At 42.9% G+C, this 25,672-nt stretch overlaps 1 protein-coding gene across 6 annotated transcripts in view; it reads left to right on the plus strand.

The window, feature by feature from the left end:
• Positions 1 to 25,672, plus strand: part of adgrb1a (adhesion G protein-coupled receptor B1a) — a 468,831-nt gene that overhangs the window by 140,785 nt on the left and 302,374 nt on the right. For all 6 annotated transcript variants that reach the window (XM_061914951.1, XM_061914947.1, XM_061914950.1 and 3 more), the window contains exons 3-5: positions 18,668 to 18,772; positions 24,185 to 24,346; positions 24,585 to 24,749. In XM_061914951.1, coding sequence (XP_061770935.1) covers positions 18,668 to 18,772; positions 24,185 to 24,346; positions 24,585 to 24,749 — 432 coding nt within the window. The remainder of the gene's footprint in view (positions 1 to 18,667; positions 18,773 to 24,184; positions 24,347 to 24,584; positions 24,750 to 25,672) is intronic.

Here is a 25,672-nt window from a genome sequence, read left to right on the forward strand (position 1 = left end):
TCTGCCTCACAATACGAAGGTCCTGCAGTCCTGGGTTCAAATCCAGGCTCGGGATCTTTCTGTGTGGAGTTTGCATGTTCTCCCCGTGACTGCGTGGGTTCCCTCCGGGTACTCCGGCTTCCTCCCACTTCCAAAGACATTCACCTGGGGATAGGTTGATTGGCAACACTAAATTGGCCCTAGTGTGTGAATGTTGTCTGTCTATCTGTGTTGGCCCTGCGATGAGGTGGCAACTTGTCCAGGGTGTACCCCGCCTTCCGCCCGATTGTAGCTGAGATAGGCGCCAGCGCCCCCCGTGACCCCAAAAGGGAATAAGCGATGGATATGTTGGATATACGATATGATGGATATACAGGCATGTATGTATATATACTGTATGTTTATATATTTATATGTATGTATGTATGTATATGTGTATATGTATATATATATATATATATGCACGTTTGCTTTTTCTTCTCTTCTTCAATTCCCTTCTCTGATGTTATCTCTTCTAATATTTTTTCCACCCTCTGCCCCCATTCCTCCTTATTGCCTACTCCTCCCCTTCCCCTGGCCTCCCTTTCACCGCCTGTTATCTCCGACATGCAGTAGACTGCTTCTGTCCTCTGGGTGTCAGCACTCGCCTTATCCTTCATCCATCCATCCAGCTTCATGTGAACTGGCCACAGTTATTCTGTCAGCATTTTATGTTCCCAAACAGTCATTTCTGTCTCCTTTTCTTTCCTTCGCACCCCGCATGTACACACACATGCGCCCCACACAAAACTCCACAATCAAAATCTGCAGCCGCCGTGCACAAGGGCCACAAGGTGTGGGGCTTTGTGTGTGATTGGTAGTGCATGAAAATGTGTGTGTGTGTGTGTGTGTGTGTGTGTGTGTGTATTGGGGGTGGTGGCACTGGGTCGGTGGCAGTTATTGATTTCAAAGCTGTTGAAATTGGACCCGTAACAGGAGATAAACTATCCACTCATCCCACTGCCCTTAGTGGAAACAGACAAAGGCTTTTATTAGGAAGTAATAAAATACAGTACAATGCACTAACTGAATATCCTATATCTATATATAATGAACATACAGTTGTGGTCCGAAGTGTACATTCTTGTAAAGGACATAATGTCATGGCTGTCTTGAGTTTCTAATAATTCCTATAAATCTTATTTTTTTTTGTGATGGATTGATTGGAGCTCATTTTTGTTGGTCACCAAAAACAGTCGTGAAGTTTGGTTCTTTTATGAATTGATTATGGGTCTACTGAAAATGTGACCAAATGTGCTGGGTCAAAAGTATACATACAGCAATGTTTTTTTTGTCTTTTTGCAACTCAACGCCAAAAAAACGGAATTGCTGATTATCGGTCCTGCTAGACACCGACCTCTATTTAATAATACAACTCTAGCATTTGACAACCAAACAATCAAACAAGGTGACTCGGTAAAGAATCTGGGTATTATCTTCAACCCAACTCTCTCCTTTGAGGCACACATTAAAAGCGTTACTAAAACGGCCTTCTTTCATCTCCGTAATATCGCTAAAATTCGCTCCATTCTGTCCACTAAAGACGCTGAGATCATTATCCATGCGTTTGTTACATCTCGTCTCAATTACTGTAACGTATTATTTTTGGGTCTCCCCATGTCTAGCACTAAAAGATTACAGTTGGTACAAAATGCGGCTGCTAGACTTTTGACAAGAACAAGAAAGTTTGATCACATTACGCCTGTACTGGCTCACCTGCACTGGCTTCCTGTGCACTTAAGATGTGACTTTAAGGTTTTACTACTTACGTATAAAATACTACACGGTCTAGCTCCATCCTATCTTGCCGATTGTATTGTACCATATGTCCCGGCAAGAAATCTGCCTTCAAAGGACTCCGGCTTATTAGTGATTCCCAAAGCCCAAAAAAAGTCTGCGGGCTATAGAGCGTTTTCATTTCGGGCTCCAGTACTCTGGAATGCCCTCCCGGTAACAGTTCGAGATGCCACCTCAGTAGAAGCATTTAAGTCTCACCTTAAAACTCATTTGTATACTCTAGTCTTTAAATAGACTCCCTTTTTAGACCAGTTGATCTGCCGTTTCTTTTCTTTTTCTCCTATGTCCCACTCTCCCTTGTGGAGGGGGTCCAGTCCGATCCGGTGGCCAAGTACTGCTTGCCTGTGTATCGGCTGGGGACATCTCTGCGCTGCTGATCCGCCTCCGCTTGGGATGGTTTCCTGCTGGTAACGCCCACATTTTCAAATGGAGGAGAAAAAAAGTTGTCCTTTCTGTACAATACCACATGAAAGTGGTTGGTTTTTGGCATCTAATTCATCCAGCTTCCATACACTTTACAAGAAAAACATTGGCGGCAAATTCCGTAGCTTGCTTGATTGACATTCACGGCACCCGAGGGTCTTGTGAGATGACGCCGGCTGCTGCCAGTTCATTATTATGAAAAAATGACCGAGAGGAAGGCGAGAAACACTTTTTATTTCAACAGACTTTCGCGCCGTCCCTTCCGTCAAAACTCTAAAGGCCGACTGCACATTTCCTATCTTCACAATAAAAGCCCTGCTTCATGCTGCCTGCGCTAACAAAATAAGAGTCTCGGAAAGCTGGCGTGCACAAGTGATGTGCACGCCAGCTTTCTGAGGGATCGCTTGTGCACGCCAGTTTTCCGAGACTCTGTATTTAGTTAGCGCAGGCAGCATGAAGCAGGGCTTTTATTGTGAAGATAGGAAATGTGCAGTCGGCCTTTAGAGTTTTGACGGAAGGTACGGCGCGAGAGTCTGTTGAAATAAAGTGTTTCTCGCCTTCCTCTCGGTCATATTTTCATAATAATGATCTTGCAGCAGCCAGCGTCATCTCACAAGACCCTCCGGTACCGTGAATGTCATTTAAGTGACGTCTTGGTGAAGATTGATGATCACTCATTTTTAGGTCTATTTTTTTTAAAAGCCTGGCTGGAGATCGACTGACACACCCCCCGCGGTCGACTGGTAGCTCGCGATCGACGTAATGGGCACCACTGTTTTAAGCAATGTCAGCTCGGATTTATCCGAGAGCCAGGTGCAGTCATCAAAAGAGCCACATCTGGCTCTAGAGCCATAAGTTTCCTACCCCTGGATTAGCAGATATGGTCACATTTTCAGTAGAGCCATAATAGATTCATAAATGAACCAAACTTCATGAATGTTTTTTTGTGACCAACAAGTCACTCTATCATGACAAAATAAGACAGCCATGACGTTATGTTACTTACAAGTGTATGTAAACTTTCGACCACGACTGTATGTGACAGTTAATGAACTTTATATGCATTGTATGCTATACAGAGCGGGGCGGTTTAGCTCGGTTGGTAGAGCGGCCGTGCCAGCAACTTGAGGGTTGCAGGTTCGATTCCCGCTTCTGCCATCCTAGTCACTGCCGTTGTGTCCTTGGGCAAGACACTTTACCCACCTGCTCCCAGTGCCACCCATACTGGTTTGAATGTAACTTAGATATTGGGTTTCACTATGTAAAGCGCTTTGAGTCACTAGAGAAAAAGCGCTATATAAATATAATTCACTTCAGAGCAAAAGGGGGGGGGGGGTTATACGTACAAACGCAGTGATTCAGGCAATAATGGAGAGAGGACAAGGATTATTGGAACTTGGATCTTGTAGCCCCCACCACCATGGACGAGTGGACACAAAAGAACCCTTCTGAATGATCGAGGACATAAAAGGAATGTCCTTGCAAAAGGAGAAAGACATTGTCAAACTATTTTCCATTTTCACCCCCTCACAGCATGATTGTCGACCGAGAGAAAAAGTCTATTGTTACGTCATCGTCTTTTTTTTATTTCCATTCTGCAGAAGGATGAATCTTTTCTCCAGAGTGGACTGTCACCCCCCCCCGCCCTTCTTTTCTCTCACTTTGCCCAAGCCTGCTCTTGATGGAAGGAGCCTCCGTCCTTTGCTTCCGAACTGCTCTCAATCTTTTTCGCATTCACAACGCATGTGTTCACAATAAACCTGGTGCACATAAAGATTATTTTGCACCGCTTATTTCCACAAACACTGATAGGAATGTGGTTCGGCTGAAGTTTAGGGCTCGAATGCTGAAAACGGGGAACAGGTGTTTGGAAATAACAGACTTAGACTAACTTTTGTTGTCATTCAAATTTGAACTTTACAGTACAGACAAGAACAACATTTTGTTGCATTAGTTCACTTGGGGGCTTCACGGTGGGAGAGGGGTTAGTGCGTCTGCCTCACAATCAATCAATCAATCAATCAATCAATCAATCAATGTTTACTTATATAGCCCTAAATCACTAGTGTCTCAAAGGGCTGCACAAACCACCACGACATCCTCGGTAGGCCCACATAAGGGCAAGGAAAACTCACACCCAGTGGGACGTCGGTGACAATGATGACTATGAGAACCTTGGAGAGGAGGAAAGCAATGGATGTCGAGCGGGTCTAACATGATACTGTGAAAGTTCAATCCATAATGGATCCAACACAGTCGCGAGAGTCCAGTCCAAAGCGGATCCAACACAGCAGCGAGAGTCCCGTTCACAGCGGAGCCAGCAGGAAACCATCCCAAGCGGAGGCGGATCAGCAGCGCAGAGATGTCCCCAGCCGATACACAGGCAATCAGTACATGGCCACCGGATCGGACCGGACCACCTCCACAAGGGAGAGTGGGACATAGGAGAAAAAGAAAAGAAACGGCAGATCAACTGGTCTAAAAAGGGAGTCTATTTAAAGGCTAGAGTATACAAATGAGTTTTAAGGTGAGACTTAAATGCTTCTACTGAGGTGGCATCTCGAACTGTTACCGGGAGGGCATTCCAGAGTACTGGAGCCCGAACGGAAAACGCTCTATAGCCCGCAGACTTTTTTTGGGCTTTGGGAATCACTAATAAGCCGCAGTCCTTTGAACGCAGATTTCTTGCCGAAGGTCCTGCAGTCCTGGGTTCAAATCCAGGCTCGGGATCTTTCTGTGTGGAGTTTGCATGTTCTCCCCGTGACTGCGTGGGTTCCCTCCGGGTACTCCGGCTTCCTCCCACTTCCAAAGACATGCACCTGGGGATAGGTTGATTGGCAACACTAAATGGTCCCTAGTGTGTGAATGTTGTCTGTCTATCTGTGTTGGCCCTGCGATGAGGTGGCGACTTGTCCAGGGTGTACCCCGCCTTCCATCCGATTGTAGCTGAGATAGGCGCCAGCGCCCCCCGCGACCCCAAAAGGGAATAAGCGGTAGAAAATGGATGGATGGATAGTTCACGGTAGTGCAGGATGAAAGAGCAATAAGGTGCAGATATAAATTGTCATATTATTTTTATATTCCAGCGAGTTAATCCATTTTTAGGGGGAATTGAGGGAATTATTATGAAGCGTTCAAGAGTCTTATGGCCCGAGGCAGTGGTTCTCAAATGGGGGTACGCGTACCCCTGGGGGTACTTGAAGGTATGCCAAAGGGTACGTGAGATTTAAAAAAAATATTCCAAAAATAGCAACAATTCAAAAATCCTTTATAAATATATTTATTGAATAATACTTCAACAAAATATGAATGTAAGTTCATAAAGTGTGAAAAGAAATGCAACAATGCAATATTCAGTGTTGACAGCTTGATTTTTTGTGGACATGTTCCATAAATATTGATGTTAAAGATTTCTTTTTTTGTGAAGAAATGTTTAGAATTAAGTTCATGATTCTAGATGGATCTCTCTTACAATCCCCAAAGAGGGCACTTTAAGTTGATGATTACTTCTATGTGGAGAAATCTTTATTTAGAATTGAATCACTTGTTGGGAAGACCCAGGACACGTTGGGAAGACTATGTCTCCCGGCTGGCCTGGGAACGCCTCGGGATCCCCCGGGAAGAGCTAGACGAAGTGGCTGGAGATAGGGAAGTCTGGGCTTCCCTGCTTAGGCTGCTGCCCCCGCGACCTGACCTCGGATAAGCGGAAGATGATGGATGGATGAATCACTTGTTTATAAAGTTTTTAATTACTTTCAAATCTTTTTTTCCAAATAGTTCAAGAAAGACCACTACAAATGAGCAATATTTTGCACTGTTATACAATTTAATAAATCAAAAACTGATGACATAGTGCTGTATTTTACTTCTTTATCTCTTTTTTTTAACCAAAAATGCTTATTAGGGGGTACTTGAATTAAAAAAAATGTTCACAGGGGGTACATCACTGAAAAAAGGTTGAGAACCACTGCCCTGAGGGAAGAAGCTGTTCCATAACCTGGAGGTTCTGCCACGGAGGTTGCGGAACCTCTTGCTAGAGTCCAGGAGTGAAAACAGTCCTTGGTAGGTGGTGGGAGGAAGGAATCATTGCAGATTTATAGCTCGGTTGGTAGAGTGGCCGTGCCAGCAACTTGAGGGTTGCAGGTTCGATTCCCGCTTCCGCCATCCTAGTCACTGCCGTTGTGTCCTTGGGCAAGACACTTTACCCACCTGCTCCCAGTGCCACCCACACTGGTTTAAATGTAACTTAGATATTGGGTTTCGCTATGTAAAGCGCTTTGAGTCACTAGAGAAAAGCGCTATATAAATATAATTCACTTCACTTCTGAGCTCTGGTCAGGCAGGGGCTTTTTGCGATTTCTTATATGGGTCAGTCTGCGTTCGTAAATATTAATGCCGTTGGACTTCAACAAAACGTATCGAAAACTAGCCGGGTCACAGTTATTAGTGTTACAATCTTTTGGCCAGGCCATTTTTTGTTTACTTTTTGGTGGTTTTTTGTCTGTGTTTTTTCATTTATGTATTTATTTGACAGGGAGGGTACAATGACACATTGCTACCCACAGGTAACCGATGTCAAAGTGCATAGTTATTATAGCCACAGGCTAAGACCGATTTTTTAATTTTATTTTAATCTTCTATTTTTTTCTCCCCCCCCTTGTTTACCTGTATGTCATCTTTTTTGTAAGGGGCGCTGGAAGCCGGCAGACCCGTCAGCGATCCTGTTCTGTCTCCCTGTAATGTTTGTCTGATCTTGAATGGGATTGTGCTGAAAATTGTAATTTTCCTGAAGGAACTCTCCTGACGGAATAAATAAAGTACTATCTATCTATCTATCTAATTTGCAACCCTTGTCCCTGCTTAGACTTTTAAAAATAACAAGAGAAAAGTGTAAAACATATACACGAGTGTTAAGACAAGTACAAAAATAAAAACACATTGAAAATAATTGGCCCCGTTTGTGTATACCACACCCAGTTCTAGTGCTCACTTTTTCAGTTTTGTGGAGAAAAGTTCAATATCCGACTGTGACTATAACTCCAGTGGCAAATAATTCCACAGATGTGAGGCCTTTACAGAAAATGCAGACTGACCCGGAGTGGTCCGGCTTTTTGTAAATTCCTAGCGGCAACACTGATGGAGTATTGGTGCATGCAAAACAGCAGCAGGTGGCTGTGGCCTGCGGGCCGGTTGTAATACTTATCAAATATCATCCCGGGGGCCATAAATAATTAATTTCCGGGCCAGATTTGGCCCGCGGGCCTTAACTTAGACACATGTGTAGTAGACTATAGCAAAACTTAGAGGGGTGCCATCCCCCCAAGGACATCAATCAAGTTGAAAGGTTATTGTTGTTGTTTCAGTCACAGTTTGTTAGTTGGTAAATCAGTGATATTTGGTCAGGCTCAGTGTTCAAACAACAACAAGTCCACCAGACCCGACCTGTGTCCCTGACTAACCATGCGTGTGACATGGAAAATTGTAATAAACGAGGAAGCTTGGGCTATTGCTACTGACTTCAGTGAAATGTCGGCATGTGCCACTTTGTCTAAATATGGTTTGTCTTCTCACAAGTCTGTGCTCTCTCCACTTTGTTAGTTCAGTGACTAGAATAAACATTGGCCAGACTGAGCTGGCTAATTAATATCTGGAGGGAAATGAAGGTGCCACAGCAGCAATATTCACACATCTTGATGAACATACAATACATAAACTGTATTGCCAAAAGTATTTGGCCACCTGCCTTGACTCACATAAGAACTTAAAGTGCCATCCCATTCCTAACCCATAGGGTTCAATATGATGTCTGTCCACCTTTTGCAGCTTTTACAGCTTCAACTCCTCTGAGAAGGCTGTCCACAAGGTTGCGGAGTGTGTTTATAGGAATTTTCGATCATTCTTCCAAAAGCGCATTGGTAAGGTCACACACTGATGTTGGTGGAGAAGGCCTGGCTCTCAATCTCCATTCTAATCCATCTCAAAGGTGTTCTATCGGGTTCAGGTCAGGACTCTGTGCAGGCCAGTCAAGTTCATCCACACCAGACTCTGTCATCCAGGTCTTTATGGACCTTGCTTTGTGCACTTGTGCACAGTTATGTTAGAAGAGGAAGATTGGGCGCATGGAACTATCCAAAATGTTTTGGTATCCTGAAGCTAGTTAAAGTTAGGTTAAAGTAACAAGGATTGTCACACACACACTAGGTGTGGTGAAATTTGTCCTCTGCATTTGACCCATTCCCTTAATCACCCCCTGGGAAGTGAGGGGAGCAGCGGTCATTTATGGTGATTTAACCCCCAATTCCAACCCTTGATGCTGAGTGCCAAGCAGGGAGGAAATGAGTCCCATTTTTTTAATAGTCTTTGGTATGACTCGGCCGGGGTTTGAACTCCCAACCTACCGATCTCTTACCACTAGGCCACTGAGTAGGTGGAACTAAAGGGCCAATCCCAGCTCCTGAAAAACAACCCCACACCATAATTCCTCCTCCACCAAATTTCAGGTGGCATCCTATGACAGTTCCACTCTGGAAATCACTGAGCTCCTGAGAGCGACACATTTTTTTCACAAATGTTTGTAGAAACCGTCTCCATGCCTAAGTGCTTGATTTTATACACCTGTGGCCGGGCCAGGTGATTAGGACACCTGATTCTGATCATTTGGATGGGTGGCCAAATACTTTTGGCAATATAATGTATGTACAGTACAGGCCAAAAGTTTGGACACACCTCCTTATTTCAATCAATCAATCAATGTTTATTTATATAGCCCTAAATCACAAATGTCTCAAAGGGCTGCACAAACCATTACGACTACAACATCCTCGGAAGAACCCACAATAGTTTAATGAGTTTTCTGTTGTGATCCTTTTCCCGGATCACATTTTAATTACGATTTTTTTGAGTCCTTTTGTATTCTCGGTTTGTTTTGGACTCTTCCGATCCCTAGTTTTTGCACTTCCTTATTGATCTGGTTACCATGGTTTCGCATTTGTTCCACCTGCTAGGGGTGTGCCATATCGCAAATTTGGGTATCGATTCCGATCCGATACCGGCAAGTATCGCCGATACCGATACCAGAAGTGTCGTCATCTGATTTGGGGGGGGGACTTCGGGGTATTGACATTTTTGAAAAACAAATTTGTACTTTTGCCTTTATTAATTGATTATCAATCAATCAATCAATGTTTACTTATACAGCCCTAAATCACTAGTGTCTCAAAGGGCTGCACAAACCACTACGACATCCTCGGTAGGCCCACATAAGGGCAAGGAAAACTCACACCCAGTGGGACGTCGGTGACAATGATGACTATGAGAACCTTGGAGAGGAGGAAAGCAATGGATGTCGAGCGGGTCTAACATGATACTGTGAAAGTTCAATCCATAATGGATCCAACACAGTCGCGAGAGTCCAGTCCAAAGCGGATCCAACACAGCAGCGAGAGTCCCGTTCACAGCGGAGCCAGCAGGAAACCATCCCAAGCGGAGGCGGATCAGCAGCGCAGAGATGTCCCCAGCCGATACACAGGCAAGCAGTACATGGCCACCGGATCGGACCGGACCCCCTCCACAAGGGAGAGTGGGACATAGGAGAAAAAGAAAAGAAACGGCAGATCAACTGGTCTAAAAAGGGAGTCTATTTAAAGGCTAGAGTATACAAATGAGTTTTAAGGTGAGACTTAAATGCTTCTACTGAGGTAGCATCTCGAACTGTTACCGGGAGGGCATTCCAGACTACTGGAGCCCGAAATGAAAAACTTTTTTTGGGCTTTGGGAATCACTAATAAGCCGGAGTCCTTTGAAGGCAGATTTCTTGCCGGGACATATGGTACAATACAATGTGCAAGATAGGATGGAGCTAGACCGTGTAGTATTTTATACGTAAGTAGTAAAACCTTAAAGTCACATCTTAAGTGCACAGGAAGCCAGTGCAGGTGAGCCAGTACAGGTATATATGTATGTATATATGTATATAAAGGTATATACAGTACAGGCGTAATGTGATCAAACTTTCTTGTTCTTGTCAAAAGTCTAGCAGCCGCATTTTGTACCAACTGTAATCTTTTAATGCTAGACATGGGGAGACCCGAAAATAATACGTTACAGTAATCGAGACGAGGCGTAACAAACGCATGGATAATGATCTCAGCGTCTTTAGTGGACAAAATGGAGCGAATTTTATCGATATTACGGAGATGAAAGAAGGCCGTTTTAGTAACGCTTTTAATGTGTGCCTCAAAGGAGAGAGTTGGGTGGAAGATAATACCCAGATTCTTTACGATAATAATACAACACAGGACACCGATTTAAGTCAAAAAAGAAAATATTTATTACAAAAGTAATATCAATAGCAATAAAGTAATGCAAATAAGGTGCAAACAACTACTGAACCTGGCTTGTGGCCTCAAAACACACAAACACTTAAAGTAAATAACAAAACTCTAGTTATTGACCAAAGTTGTAAACATGAACACAAAACAAAAGAACTGAGAAATTCAAATAAAAAAAGTAATAATATCAATGACAATAAAGTAAGTAAATAAGGTGAAAACAAATACTGAACTTGGATAGTCGCCTCACAACACACAAGAACTTAAGTACAAAAGAAAACACTCGTTATTAAACACTTGTAAAAAATGAACACAAAACATAAGAACTGAGAAATTATTATCGTTATTTTAGTGCAATAAAATACTTTACAGTTTACAACCAAGACATTAAGTCGCACTGGAAACGCACGCGTGTGTGTGTGTGTGTGTGTGTGTGTGTGTGTGTGTGTGTGTGTGTGTGTGTGTGTGTGTGTGTGTGTGTGTGTGTGTGTGTGTGTGTGTGTGTGTGTGTGTGTGTGTGTGTGTGTGTGTGTGTGTGTGTGTGTGTGTGTGTGTGTGTGTGTGTGTGTGTGTGTGTGTGTGTTTGTCTGTAGAATCAAATTTAAATTTTATTTCAAAGTCTTTTGTATTTCTTTTAAAAATGTTGTTCTGGAAATTCTAGAAGAAATAATGATTTGTCTTTGTTAGAAATATAGCTTGGTCCAATTTGTTAAATATTTTAACAAAGTGCAGATTGGATTTTAACCTATTTAAAACATGTCATCAAAATTCTAAAATTGATCTTAATCAGGAAAAATGACTAATGATGTTCCATAAATTCTTTTTTTATTTTTTTAAAAAAAAGATTCGAATTAGCTAGTTTTTCTTTTCATTTTTTTCAGTCGAAATTAAAATTTTAAAGAGTCGAAATTGAAGATAAACTATGTTTCAAGATTTAATTTAAATTTTTTTTGTTTTTTCCCTTCTTTTAAACCAATTTACAGTTTTTTTCATCATTTATTCCCTACAAAAAACTTTCCGTAAAAGGAAAAAAAATGTACGACCGAATGACAGACAGAAATACCCATTTTTTCATGTATATAGATTTATTTATTAAAGGTAAATTGAGCAAATTGACTATTTCTGGCAATTTATTTAAGTGTGTATCAAACTGGTAGCCCTTGGCATTAATCAGTACCCAAGAAGTAGCTCTTGGTTTCAAAAAGGTTGGAGACTCCTGATCTACAATGTAAATAGTCATGAAAATAAAGAAAACCCATTGAAACGAGAAGGTGTGTCCGCACATTTGGCCTGTACTGTTTTATTCATATTGTGTTAGGTAGTTAGGTTAGGTAGTTAGGTAGTTAGGTAGCCACCCGAACGCCTCCCTAGGGAGGTGTTTAGGGCACGTCCAACGGGGAAGACCCAGGACACGTTGGGAAGACTATGTCTCCCGGCTGGCCTGGGAACGCCTCGGGATCCCCCGGGAAGAGCTGGACGAAGTGGCTGGGGAGAGGGAAGTCTGGGTTTCCCTGCTTAGGCTGCTGCCCCCGCCACCTGACCTCGGATAAGCGGAAGAAGATGGATGGATGGATGGATGTTAGGTAGTGTCCCTCCCCCCCATTAAAAAACGATGGATTTGTTTTATAAATATATAGCACATGGAAAAGCTAGAACGTTGTTTGTAACAGCAGAGCTAAATGAGTCTTTTGAAGAAAAGCGCTCCTCTGCTGCTGATTGTTATGGACAGGATGCAACGGATTGTCCACAGTTTGCTTAGTGTTCTCCTGTCCCACCTGAGTCCTAATGACTTCATTAATCCTGCTCCTGTCCCTGGTAGTGATGCTGCTCCCCAGCAGACGACAGCTGAGTAAATGACACTTGCTTGCACAGTTTTCAACCTAAATCCTTGCCTCGGAACCCTTTTTTTTCCAGGAAATACATTCTGCTCATTGCCTCACACACTGCTCATGTTGGTCTTCTAGTCCAGCTCTTGCTTCAAGTGTTTTCCCAAGAACTACAAATTATTGCCGTTAAACGATATTATTGCCATTATTTGTATGACACCAAATTAAAGGCCTACTGAAATGAGATGTTCTTATTTAAACGGGGATAGCAGGTCCATTCTGTGTGTCATACTTCATCATTTTGCCATATTGCCATATTTTTGCTGAACAGATTTAGTAGAGAACATTGACGTTAAAGTTTGCAACTTTTGGTCGCTAATAAAAAAGCCTTGCTTGTACCGGAAGTAGCAGACGATGTGCGCGTGATGTCACGGGTTGTGGAGCTCCTCACATCTGATCATTGTTTATAATGTTTATAAAAGAGTTTTGACAAGAACAAGAAAGTTTGATCACATTACACCTGTACTGGCTCACCTGCACTGGCTTCCTGTGCACTTAAGATGTGACTTTAAGGTTTTACTACTTACGTATAAAATACTACACGGTCTAGCTCCATCCTATCTTGCCCATTGTATTGTACCATATGTCCCGGCAAGAAATCTGCCTTCAATGGACTCCGGCTTATTAGTGATTCCCAAAGCCCCAAAAAAAGTCTGCGGGCTATAGAGCGTTTTCATTTCGGGCTCCAGTACTCTGGAATGCCCTCCCGGTAACAGTTCGAGATGCCACCTCAGTAGAAGCATTTAAGTCTCACCTTAAAACTCATTTGTATACTCTAGCCTTTAAATACACTCCCTTTTTAGACCAGTTGATCTGCCGTTTCTTTTCTTATTCTCCTATGTCCCACTCTCCCTTGTGGAGGGGGTCCGGTCCGATCCGGTGGCCATGTACTGCTTGCCTGTGTATCGGCTGGGGACATCTCTGCGCTGCTGATCCGCCTCCGCTTGGGATGGTTTCCTGCTGGCTCCGCTGTGAACGGGACTCTCGCTGCTGTGTTGGATCCGCTTTGGACTGGACTCTTGCGACTGTGTTGGATCCATTATGGATTGAACTTTCACAGTATCATGTTAGACCCGCTCGACATCCATTGCTTTCCTCCTCTCCAAGGTTCTCATAGTCATCATTGTCACCGACGTCCCACTGGGTGTGAGTTTTCCTTGCCCTTATGTGGGCCTACCGAGGATGTGGTAGTGGTTTGTGCAGCCCTTTGAGACACTAGTGATTTAGGGCTATATAAGTACACATTGATTGATTGATTGATTGATTGATAATCATAGCCACCAGCAGCGAGAGCTATTCGGACACACGAAGCGACAATTTCGCCATTAATTTGCGCGAGAATGAAAGATTTGTGGATGAGGATAGTGAGAGTGAAGGACTAGAAGAAAACAAAAAAAAAGGTGAGGACAGTGAGAGCGATTCAGATGCTATTAGACACATTTACTAGGATAATTCTGGAAAATCCCTTATCTGCTTTGTGTGTTACTAGTGTTTTAGTGAGATTGTAAAGTCATACCTGAAAGTCGGAGGTGTCACGATCCGTGACTCGGATCGTTCATGGTTTTGCCCTTTTGATGTTTTGATTCTGGACTCTGCCGATCCTTGTTTGAGCACTTCCTTGTTTGTTAGTCACCATGGCAACATATTGTGTTCCTCCTCACGGGCTCCTGTCACACACCTGTTTCTAATAATTATCTGTGTATTTAAGCCCACCCGATTCCTTAGTTCGTCCTCGGTCCATTGTTTGCTTTTCGCAACACGTCACGGTTTGTATTTGGCATAATAGATTATTTTGTGCTAAGTTCCGTCTTAGCTTCACGTGCGTGTGGCGCGTCGTTTAATGTTTTCTGTTTCCTGCTACGTTTTAGCATTAGCTTTCCGTGCATTGGCACGCGCTTTGTTTTCCCCCCTTTTTGCACCATTATTTGTTTGTTTTATTATGTTAAAACTTTGCAGTGACAGATTCCTTTGCTTGTAAAATAAAAATAAAAATCCAACTTTTCAAAGTTTATAAGCTTTGTTGTGGTTTGCGGCTCCAGCCTATTTTTCTTCAGGGGAAGAGGGGGGCAAATGGCTCTTTTGATAGTAAAGACTGCAGACCCCTGCAATAGATGTTTTTTTATTATTTTTATTACTAGTCGTTCCTACTGTTACCAAGACACACTGCTGCTTCATATCGATAGGAGCCAGTTTATGTCTCTTGGGTATTTATTAAGGATTACCTCCTGAATCCTCCCGGTGAGGTGTTCCAAGGGTGTCTAACCGACAGAGGGCCTGAGGGCAGACCAAGGATAAGCAGAAAGGATTTTGTCTTTGTAGTCATTACCCCTGGTTGAACTGGAGAAGGTGAAGAACATAGAAGTCTGGGCATCCCCCCATATACTGTAATGCAAAGCTCAGTCTGCAATGAGGCTGCCAGTCCGAGTCCAAAAGAAGACCACACACATGCAGACGTCAGAGATTTTAAATACTATACTTTTTCCTCATATGATCAATAACATTATGTCATCCCTATTTTGTCTTGGCCAATGGGAGACATGTATTGTATCTATTGTCATGTGTTGTGATCATACTTGCCAACCCTCCCGAAAACCTCCCGGGACAAATTTTCTCCCGAAATTCAGGCGGAGCTGGAGGCCACACCCCCTCCAGCTCCATGCGGACCTGAGTGACGTGTCGACAGCCTGTTTTCACATCCGCTTTCCCACAATATAAACAGCGTGTCTGCCCGATCACGTTATAACTGTAGAATGACCGAGGGCGAAGTTCTAGCTTTGTTATGTGGGTTTATTGTTAGGCAGTTTCATTAACGTCCTCCCAGCGTGGTCACAACACACAACAACAGCAGTCACGTTTTCGTCTACCGTAAACAGCAATGTTGTGACACTCTTAAACAGGACAATACTGCCATCTACTGTACATGCATATGTGACAATAACATCTACAGATTTTAGAGAGTGCAGTGCACAACTGCGCACACAGCAAGGGGACGAAGCAGAAGAACGAGGAAGATACAGCATGTTCAGCATGGTTAGAAAAATAGTGACGGAGAATAGAACAAGGACGGAAAATTCAACCCTTAACTCAATAATGAGTAGATGAGTGTTAAGTGTGTATATGTGTAAATAAATAAACACCGAAATTCAATTATTATATATATATATATCCATCCATTTTCTACCGCTTATTCCCTTTTGGGGTCATGGGGGGCGCTGGCGCCTATATCAGCTACAATCGGGCGGAAGGCGGGGTACACCCTGGAAAAGTCGCCACCTCATCGCAGGGCTATATATATATATATATATATATATATATAAATATATATATATATATATATATATATATATATATATAGCTAGAATTCACTGAAAGTCAAGTATTTATTATATATACACAGTATATGAAATATTTGACTTGGTGAATTCTAGCTGTAAATATACTCCTCCCCTCTTAACCACGCCCCCCACCCCACCCCCACCTCCCGAAATCGGAGGTCTCAAGATTGGCAAGTATGGTTGTGATCCTGTTTTGTTTAGTCATGTTCTGTTTCTTTAAGACACCCTTGGTTCCTGTTTTTTCACCCCCTTGTTTTGTCACCATGGCAACTCATTAGTTTCACCTGTCTCACGTGTTGGACTCACGCACCTGTTTCAATCATGTCGTTATTATTTAAGCCTGGTTTTTCAGTTGGTCGTGCTGGTGTCCTTCTGTCGTAACGTGGACTATGGTGTGGTTTGTTTTGGAATGCAAGAGAACTGGACTGGTCGTGGCGTGCAGGTAAAGACATAATTGAATTACGCTATAGAAAGTGAAAAGGCCGAGGCAACAACAACTTAGGACATGAAAACATGAACTAAACAACGCATTAAACTGTCCATGTAGAACTCCGTACAGCAGCGTTTTAAAAAGTTGTACATTTTACTTTTTGAAACCGATACTAATAATTTCCCATATTACATTTTAAAGCATTTATGGACGTCTCTAAAGTTAAGACATATTGTCTGAAGTTTTGTTCCACAATATTATGCAAAAGCAACTTCTCTTACCTTCTGGTACCTGCTGATCTGTATTTGGGATCTGCATAACTTCTGAAAAATTGTGCGCATCCGCCTTTGTAGTCCGTAGTCGATCAGCTTCTTCTTTTTCTCGATCTTTCATCCTAGCCTCTGGTGAGGGCGGTCGCATTCTCCGTTCCCTCCTTCCCTGCTTGCTGTCTTTGTCTTCGTCCTTGTCTGAACTTTTTAAAAGCCTCTTTCTTTGCGCTGTCCTCTAATCCAAATTTCAATATGAATATGATCAGTTGGACTCGTGACGCTATTGACACAGTCTTTTCGACAAGAAAAAGAGGTTCGGGGGAGCCTGGCTGCCCTGATGGAACCATCGCTGCGGGTTACGTGAGGGACTCCTGGAACTCATGGAGGATCATGTCAATCAATCAATCAATGTTTACTTATATAGCCCTAAATCACTAGTGTCTCAAAGGGCTGCACAAACCACCACGACATCCTCGGTAGGCCCACATAAGGGCAAGGAAAACTCACACCCAGTGGGACGTCGGTGACAATGATGACTATGAGAACCTTGGAGAGGAGGAAAGCAATGGATGTCGAGCGGGTCTAACATGATACTGTGAAAGTTCAATCCATAATGGATCCAACACAGTCGCGAGAGTCCAGTCCAAAGCGGATCCAACACAGCAGCGAGAGTCCCGTTCACAGCGGAGCCAGCAGGAAACCATCCCAAGCGGAGGCGGATCAGCAGCGCAGAGATGTCCCCAGCCGATACACAGGCAAGCAGTACATGGCCACCGGATCGGACCGGACCCCCTCCACAAGGGAGAGTGGGACATAGAAGAAAAAGAAAAGAAACGGCACATCAACTGGTCTAAAAAGGGAGTCTATTTAAAGGCTAGAGTATACAAATGAGTTTTAAGGTGAGACTTATGTGCCTCTCAGCCCTTTCCATCGAGGACGTCGAAGACATCTACCTATTTGGAGCTGTGATCACGGGGCACTTGCTGATTGGGCTGGGCATTGGTCTGGTGTATCGACAAATTCGGAAGACGATGGCAGCCACTCAAGGGGCCCAACGGCTGTTCAACACAATGGAAGGATTGGGTCGGGCTGTGGGAACACAGACTTGCGCGATTTCTGACTTGAATCGCATAATGGATCTCATCTTGGAAAAGTTTGCAGAGAAGGAATAATTAATCGGAACTAAAAGAGGTCCAGCATGGACAAGCAGAGAAGACAAGTCAATATGTTGTCTTCTCGAAGGAAAACAACTTTTTATCTACGATTTGGACTCCCTGAATGGCCTTGGCATGGAACAGGCTGTTCTGAAGGAAATCTCCCGAAGAAGACTTCTTTTTGTCAACAACATCCGTGGCCGAACGTTATCGGCCACAGCCATACAAAAACACTTCACCTCTCCCGAGTTAATCGGGCATACGCACACACATGACCCCGACCCTTAAATCAACGCCCTCACCAACGCTTATCTCCATGGGGTTTGTGAAATGGCCGAGGGACGCTACAGAGCGAACAGCGGGCCTGCGCAAACCCAACCCTCCCTCTGTTGCAAGTTGGTGTGATATATGTATGTTTAATGTGTGCCATGCTATGTGAGGTTTTTTCCTTGGACTCAGACTAGACCTTTGCTGAGGGTCTAGCCTTGGACTGATATTTTTTTTACTCCCCCCCCCTTTCCTAATGTCACCCTTTTCTTATCTTTTTAAGGAGCGCTGTAACCGGCTGATCCGTCGGCGGTCTCGTTTTGTCCCCCCCCCTGTAACGTATGTCTACTCTTAGCGGGACGGTGCCGAAAATGTAATTTCAGTTCTGATGTGTCTTGTACATGTTGGAACGGACAAATAAAATGATTCTGATTCTGATTCTTGTTATGCGACATTCATCCTCTGCTGTTGCCATTTCTTATATAAAGTAGTGTAAAGTTCTTACTTATATTTGTCACTTCCTTCACTTATTGATGCACATCACTTTTTAAGGTTTTTGAGATCCACATAAAAAGATTGACACCTGTTCTGGAAGGCATTTTTTTTCTTCACGATTTCAATCTCAGTAATGAAGTAACACTCATGAAAGACAAGAACATTATTATTCAATATTGTTTAGGAATGTGTCTCAAATGTGCCAATTCCTTGGTTTCTAGCATCAGTCTCCCTATGTTCTCTGTCTTGTCTCACCATCTTAGGTAAAGGCCTGCATGTTTCTCGCAGTCAGTCCCTTCGTTCGCTGGACAGTCGCAAGCGTGAGGATGTGGACAAGTCCCTCGGTGGACAGCAGAACCCTCAAACAGGTAATGTGCAAAGATTTATGCTCATCAGCACTGTCTGGGTTACATTACATAAACATCTAGTTGGTCACCAGCTTTGCAACTTCAGAGCTTTAATTCTTGTTTGTGTCGGACCAGGGGTGCCCAAAGTTCTCTAAATTGAATACATATTCATGCTGACCTCTTTCAAGCTATAATCAATACTGTCATGTCTACAAGGCTAACTAACTGCCATCTATAGAGCATGACAATCTCCAGTACCTCACATTTATAAGGTGGTGTGGAGCTCACTCATGGTGCTGCTGTATGATTAACATTGTTGTGCTTGGTCTACAGCAGGGGTCACCAACGCGGTGCCCGCGGGCACCAGGTAGCCCGTAAGGACCAGATGAGTCGCCCGCTGGCCTGTTCTAAAAATAGCTCAAATAGCAGCACTTACCAGTGAGCTGCCTCTATTTTTTAAATTGTATTTATTTACTAGCAAGCTGGTCTCGCTTTGCTTGACATTTTTTGTTCTAAGAGAGACAAAACTCAAATAGAATTTGAAAACGCTAGAAAATATTTTAAAGACTTGGTCTTCACTTGTTTAAATAAATTCATTTATTTGTTTAGTTTGCTTCTTATGCCTTTCAGAAAGACAATTCTAGAGAGAAAATACAACCTTAAAAACTATTTTAGGATTTTTAAACACATATACCTTTTTACCTTTTAAATTCCTTCCGGGCTTCACGGTGGCAGAGGGGTTAGTGCGTCTGCCTCACAATACGAAGTTCCTGCAGTCCTGGGTTCAAATCCAGGCTCGGGATCTTTCTGTGTGGAGTTTGCATGTTCTCCCCGTGACTGCGTGGGTTCCCTCCGGGTACTCCGGCTTCCTCCCACTTCCAAAGACATGCACCTGGGGATAGGTTGATTGGCAACACTAAATTGGCCCTAGTGTGTGAATGTTGTCTGTCTATCTGTGTTGGCCCTGCGATGAGGTGGCGACTTGTCCAGGGTGTACCCTTCCTTCCGCCCGATTGTAGCTGAGAGAGGCGCCAGCGCCCCCCACGACCCCGAAAGGGAATAAGCGGTAGAAAATGGATGGATGGATGGAAATTCCTTCCTCTTCTTTCCTGACAATTTAAATCAATGTTCAAGTACACTTATATTTTTTATTGTAAAGAATAATAAGAATATTTTAATTTAATTCTTCATTTCAACTTCTGTTTTTTTTGACAAAGAATATTTGTGAAACATTTCTTCAAATTTATGATTAAAATTCCCCAAAAATTGTTCTGGAAAATCTCGACAATCTTTAGAATCAAATTTAAATCTTATTTCAAAGTATTTTTATTTTCTTTTAAAAATTTTGTTCTGGAAAATATAGAACAAATAATGATTTGTCTTTGTTAGAAATATAGCTTGGTCCAATTTGTTATATATTCTAACAAAATGCAGATTGGATTTTAACCTATTTAAAACATGTCATCAAAATTCTAAAATGTGAAGTGAATTATATTTATATAGCGCTTTTTCTCTAGTGACTCAAAGCACTTTACATAGTGAAACCCAATACCTAAGTTACATTTAAACCAGTGTGGGTGGCACTGGGAGCAGGTGGGTAAAGTGTCTTGCCCAAGGACACAACGGCAGTGACTAGGATGGCACAAGCGGGGATCGAACCTCCAACCCTCAAGTTGCTGGCACGGCCGCTCTACCAACCGAGCTATACCGCCCAAAAATAAACTTAATCAGGAAAAATTACAAATGATGTTCCATAAATTCTTTTCTTTTTTTTTTTTTTTTTTTTCAAAAAGATTCGAATTAGCAAGTTTTTCTCTTCTTTTTTTCGGTTGAATTTTGAATTTGAAAGAGTCGAAATTGAAGATAAACTATGTTTCAAAATTTAATTAGAATTTTTTTCCTGTTTTCTCCTCTTTTAAAACGTTCAATAAAGTGTTTTTTTCATCATTTATTTTCTACAGAAAAACTCCCGTAAAAGGAAAAAAAACGTGCGACGGAATGAAAGACAGAAATACCTATTTTTTATACATACCGGTATATAGATTTGTTTATTAACCCTTGTATTATTTTGGAAAAAAATGACATTGATTATGTTGCGGGTCGTTTTGACCCGTACTGTGTAAAGGCACCCAAAACAGTCAAGAAAACAGGTTAAACCAATAAGAATTTTATTTTAGGTTATATAAACATTTAGAAAAGTGACATACAATACATTTTTTATTCCAATTGTATTATGTTAAGGGTCAATTTGACCCATTTCAGTTTTTGTGTTGATCAAAGTACTGGTTATCCTTTCTTTTTCTTGCTGAAATCTGGTGACTTTTCCTCATCTAGGGTCATGAACTGGTGTGTAAATCTGGACACTTTGTTGTGTAGTGGAATGTTTGTGCAGAGTTTGTATACAAAGATGATGTTGCGAGTCATTTTGACCCAGGCGCTTTAATGTGGGTAAATAGCTGTTCAGATCCAAAAATAAACATGTCTCCTTGATGTACTTTTTACTTTGATGTACAATTGTTTGTATTTTGATTGTCTCTGAGACCCAGAGCCAGGTGTGTGAAGAGAGGGAACTTTCTCACACCTGTCCTTGTCTCCTCAGATGTCATCCTTCTGGAGCTCATTTTTGGTGAGTTTGTCAAAGAGATGACATGAGAACAGTGACAAGGACAAGTGTGAGAAAGTTCCCTCTCTTCACACACCTGGCTCTGGGTCTCAGAGGCTATCAAAATACAAACAATTGTACATCAAAGTAAAAAGTACATCAAAGAGACTTGTTTACTTTGGCTATTTACCCACATTAAAGCGTCTGGGTCAAAATGACCCGCAACATCATCTTTGTATACAAACTCTGCAAGACGTCCCACTGGATGTGAATTCTCCCTGCCCACTGGGTGTGAGTTTTCCTTGCCCTTTTGTGGGTTCTTCCGAGGATGTTGTAGTCGTAATGATTTGTGCAGTCCTTTGAGACATTTGTGATTTGGGGCTATATAAATAAACATTGATTGATTGATTGATTGAAGACATTCCACTACTCAACAAAGTGTCAAGATTTTACACACCAGTTCATGACCCTAAATGAGGAAAAGTCACCAAATTTCAGCTAGAAAAAGAAAGGATAAGCAGTATTTTGATAAACACAAAAACTGAAATGGGTCAAATTGACCCTCAACATAATATAAGGGTTAATTGAGCAAATTGAGCAACATTGGCTATTTCTGGCATTTTTTTATAGTGTATCAAACTGGTAGCCATACGCATTAATCAGTACCCAAGAAGTAGCTCTTGATTTCAAAAAGGTTGGTGACCCCTGATGTACATTATCTTCAGGACCCTGCATGGCAACTTGTTTTTATTAAAGGGATCAAACTGTGGGGTTTTGTTATACCAAAGCCCACCTAGATTGCATGTGTTTTGTCCTATAAGATTTAATGTCAAACCATAAAAAAAACATGCTTTCCTATCTGTGGAATTGGACATTCTGATCCATCTATCACAGGGGTGCCCATTACGTCGATCGCGAGCTACCGGTCGACCGCGGGGGGTGTGTCAGTCGATCTCCAGCCAGGCTTTAAAAAAAAAATAGATCTAAAAATGAGTGATCATCAATCTTCACCAAGACGTCACTTAAATGACATTCACGGTACCGGAGGGTCTTGTGAGATGACGCTGGCTGCTGCAAGATCATTATTATGAAAATATGACCGAGAGGAAGGCGAGAAACACTTTTTATTTCAACAGACTCTCGCGCCGTCCCTTCCGTCAAAACTCTAAAGGCCGACTGCACATTTCCTATCTTCACAATAAAAGCCCTGCTTCATGCTGCCTGCGCTAACTAAATACAGAGTCTCGGAAAACTGGCGTGCACAAGCCATCCCTCAGAAAGCTGGCGTGCACATCGCTTGTGCACGCCAGCTTTCCGAGACTCTTATTTTGTTAGCGCAGGCAGCATGAAGCAGGGCTTTTATTGTGAAGATAGGAAATGTGCAGTCGGCCTTTAGAGTTTTGACGGAAGGGACGGCGCGAAACTCTGTTGAAATAAAAAGTGTTTCTCGCCTTCCTCTCTGTCATTTTTTCATAATAATGAACTGGCAGCAGCCAGCGTCATCTCACAAGACCCTCGGGTGCCGTGAATGTCAATCAAGCAAGCTACGGAATTTGCCGCCAATGTTTTTCTTGTAAAGTGTATGGAAGCTGGATGAATTAGATGCCAAAAACCAACCACTTTCATGTGGTATTGTACAGAAAGGACAACTTTTTTTCTCCTCCATTTGAAAATGTGGGCGTTATCATCATTACTGTCTGATTCCAATCAATGCAAGTCATCAGAATCAGGTAATACACCAACTTATATTCTTGTCTTTGTGAAAGAAAGACATCTATATGTGTCACACATGCTTGTATTATCATTAAACACATTTAACTTGTTTACAAAAATGTCTCTTTCATAAATAAATACATATAAATGATATATATAAATCAATCAATCAATCAATCAATCAATGTTTACTTATATAGCCCTAAATCACTAGTGTCTCAAAGGGCTGCACAAACCACTACGACATCCTCGGTAGGCCCACATAAGGGCAAGGAAAACTCACACCCAGTGGGACATTGGTGACAATAATGACTATGAGAACATGATACTATGATACTGATGACTATGAGAACATATGAGAACATGATACTGTGAAAGATCAATCCATAATGGATCCAACACAGTCGCGAGAGTCCAGTCCAAAGCGGATCCAACACAGCAGCGAGAGTCCCGTTCACAGCGGAGCCAGTAGGAAACCATCCCAAGCGGAGGCTGATCAGCAGCGCAGAGATGTCCCCAGCCGTTACACAGGCGAGCAGTACATGGCCACCGGATCGGACCGGACCCCCTCCACAAAGGAGAGTGGGACATAGAAGAAATAGAAGAGAAACGGCAGATCAACTGGTCTAAAAAGGGAGTCTATTTAAAGGCTAGAGTATACAAATGAGTTTTAAGGTGATACTTAAATGCTTCTACTGAGGTGGCATCTCGAACTGTTACCGGGAGGGCATTCCAGAGTACTGGAGCCCGAAATGAAAAAGCTCTATAGCCCGCAGACTTTTTTTGGGCTTTGGGAATCACTAATAAGCCGGAGTCCTTTGAACGCAGATTTCTTGCCGGGACATATGGTACAATACAATGGGCAAGATAGGATGGAGCTAGACCGTGTAGAGGTAGATCCCCTCGAGTTGGTCAATTGAAAAGTAGCTCGCCTGCAGAAAAAGTGTGGGCACCCCTGATCTATCAGGTACATGTTGTAAAAAGGCGCAATGTACCGCAGCACGGCAGACCTTCAGCGGCTACATCCTGCATGCTAATTAGTTATGGCCCCTCTCCTTCCCTCTTCCTCTTTTTTTCTACTGTCCCATGCTTTACCCCCCCCCCTTCCTCCTCAGTAGACTCGGCCTCAGGTGAGGAGTGGTCAGCATGGAGTGTGTGTTCTGCCACATGTGGAGAGGGCTGGCAGAGTCGCACTCGTTTCTGTGTCTCCTCCTCCTACAGCACCCAGTGTAGTGGGCCCCTGCAAGAGCAGAGGACTTGCAACCCTGCTGTTTGTCCAGGTAAGTTCCCCGTCCCGCTCGTCCAGTCCACTCCTTGCGCTTGCCAAGCCCTCTCCTGGACACTCTCACACCCTTTGTAGCCAGCCTCACCCCCTACTAAGAAGTCTACGGCCCATATTTTTGCTATTTTAACCGAGCAATACTCTTGTTTTAAAGACAAAACATTTAAAGGCAAACAATTATAACCGTATGGGTCTTGTTTGTATGTACGTTCAGACTCCAGCTTCTCTATTTGCAGTGGCTGGCGCTTGGGATGAATGGTCACCTTGGAGTTTATGTTCATCCACCTGTGGTCGAGGTTACAGGTCCCGAACACGGACCTGCACCCCTCCCCAGTTCGGAGGAGATCCCTGCGAGGGTCCAGAGAAGCAGACCAAATTCTGTAACATAGCTGTCTGTCCAGGTAAGACGCCATCCTCCATGCTGTGTTCAACATGCATTATGGCAAACATACATACCTACAGTGGAGCAAAAAAGTATTAAGTCGGCCAGCGATTGTGCAAGTTCTCCCACTTAAAATGATGACAGAGGTCTGTCATTTTCATCATGGGTACACTTCAACTGTGAGAGACAGAATGTGAAAAAAAATCCAGGAATTTTAAATAATTTATTTGTTAATAATGGTGGAAAATAAGTATTTGGTCAACCATTCAAAGCTCTCACTGATGGAAGGATGTTTTGGCTCAAAATCTCACGATACATGGCCCCATTCATTCTTTCCTTAACACGGATCAATCGTCCTGTCCCCTTAGCAGAAAAACAGCCCCAAAGCATGATGTTTCCACCACCATGCTTCACAGTAGGTGTGGTGTTCTTGGGATGCAACTCAGTATTCTTCTTCCTCCAAACACCACGAGTTGAGTTTATACCAAAATGGATACATGGATGATACAGCAGAGGATTGGGAGAATGTCATGTGGTCAGATGAAACCAAAATAGAACTACATCTATAAGTGCAAGTTAAAACTCTACTATGCAAAACCAAAGCAATTTATCAACAACACCCAGAAACGCCGCCAACTTTGCTGTGCCCAAGCTCATCTAAAATAAATAAATAAATAAATGGGTGTAAGCTAGGCTTCACGGTGGCAGAGGGGTTAGTGCGTCTGCCGCACAATACGAAGGTCCTGCAGTCCTGGGTTCAAATCCAGGCTCGGGATCTTTCTGTGTGGAGTTTGCATGTTCTCCCCGTGACTGCGTGGGTTCCCTCCGGGTACTCCGGCTTCCTCCCACCTCCAAAGACATGCACCTGGGGATAGGTTGATTGGCAACACTAAATTGGCCCTAGTGTGTGAATGTGAGTGTGAATGTTGTCTGTCTATCTGT

Source organism: Nerophis ophidion, linkage group LG11 (assembly GCF_033978795.1).
Source record: "Nerophis ophidion isolate RoL-2023_Sa linkage group LG11, RoL_Noph_v1.0, whole genome shotgun sequence".
In the NCBI taxonomy this organism is placed as follows: Eukaryota; Metazoa; Chordata; class Actinopteri; order Syngnathiformes; family Syngnathidae; genus Nerophis; species Nerophis ophidion.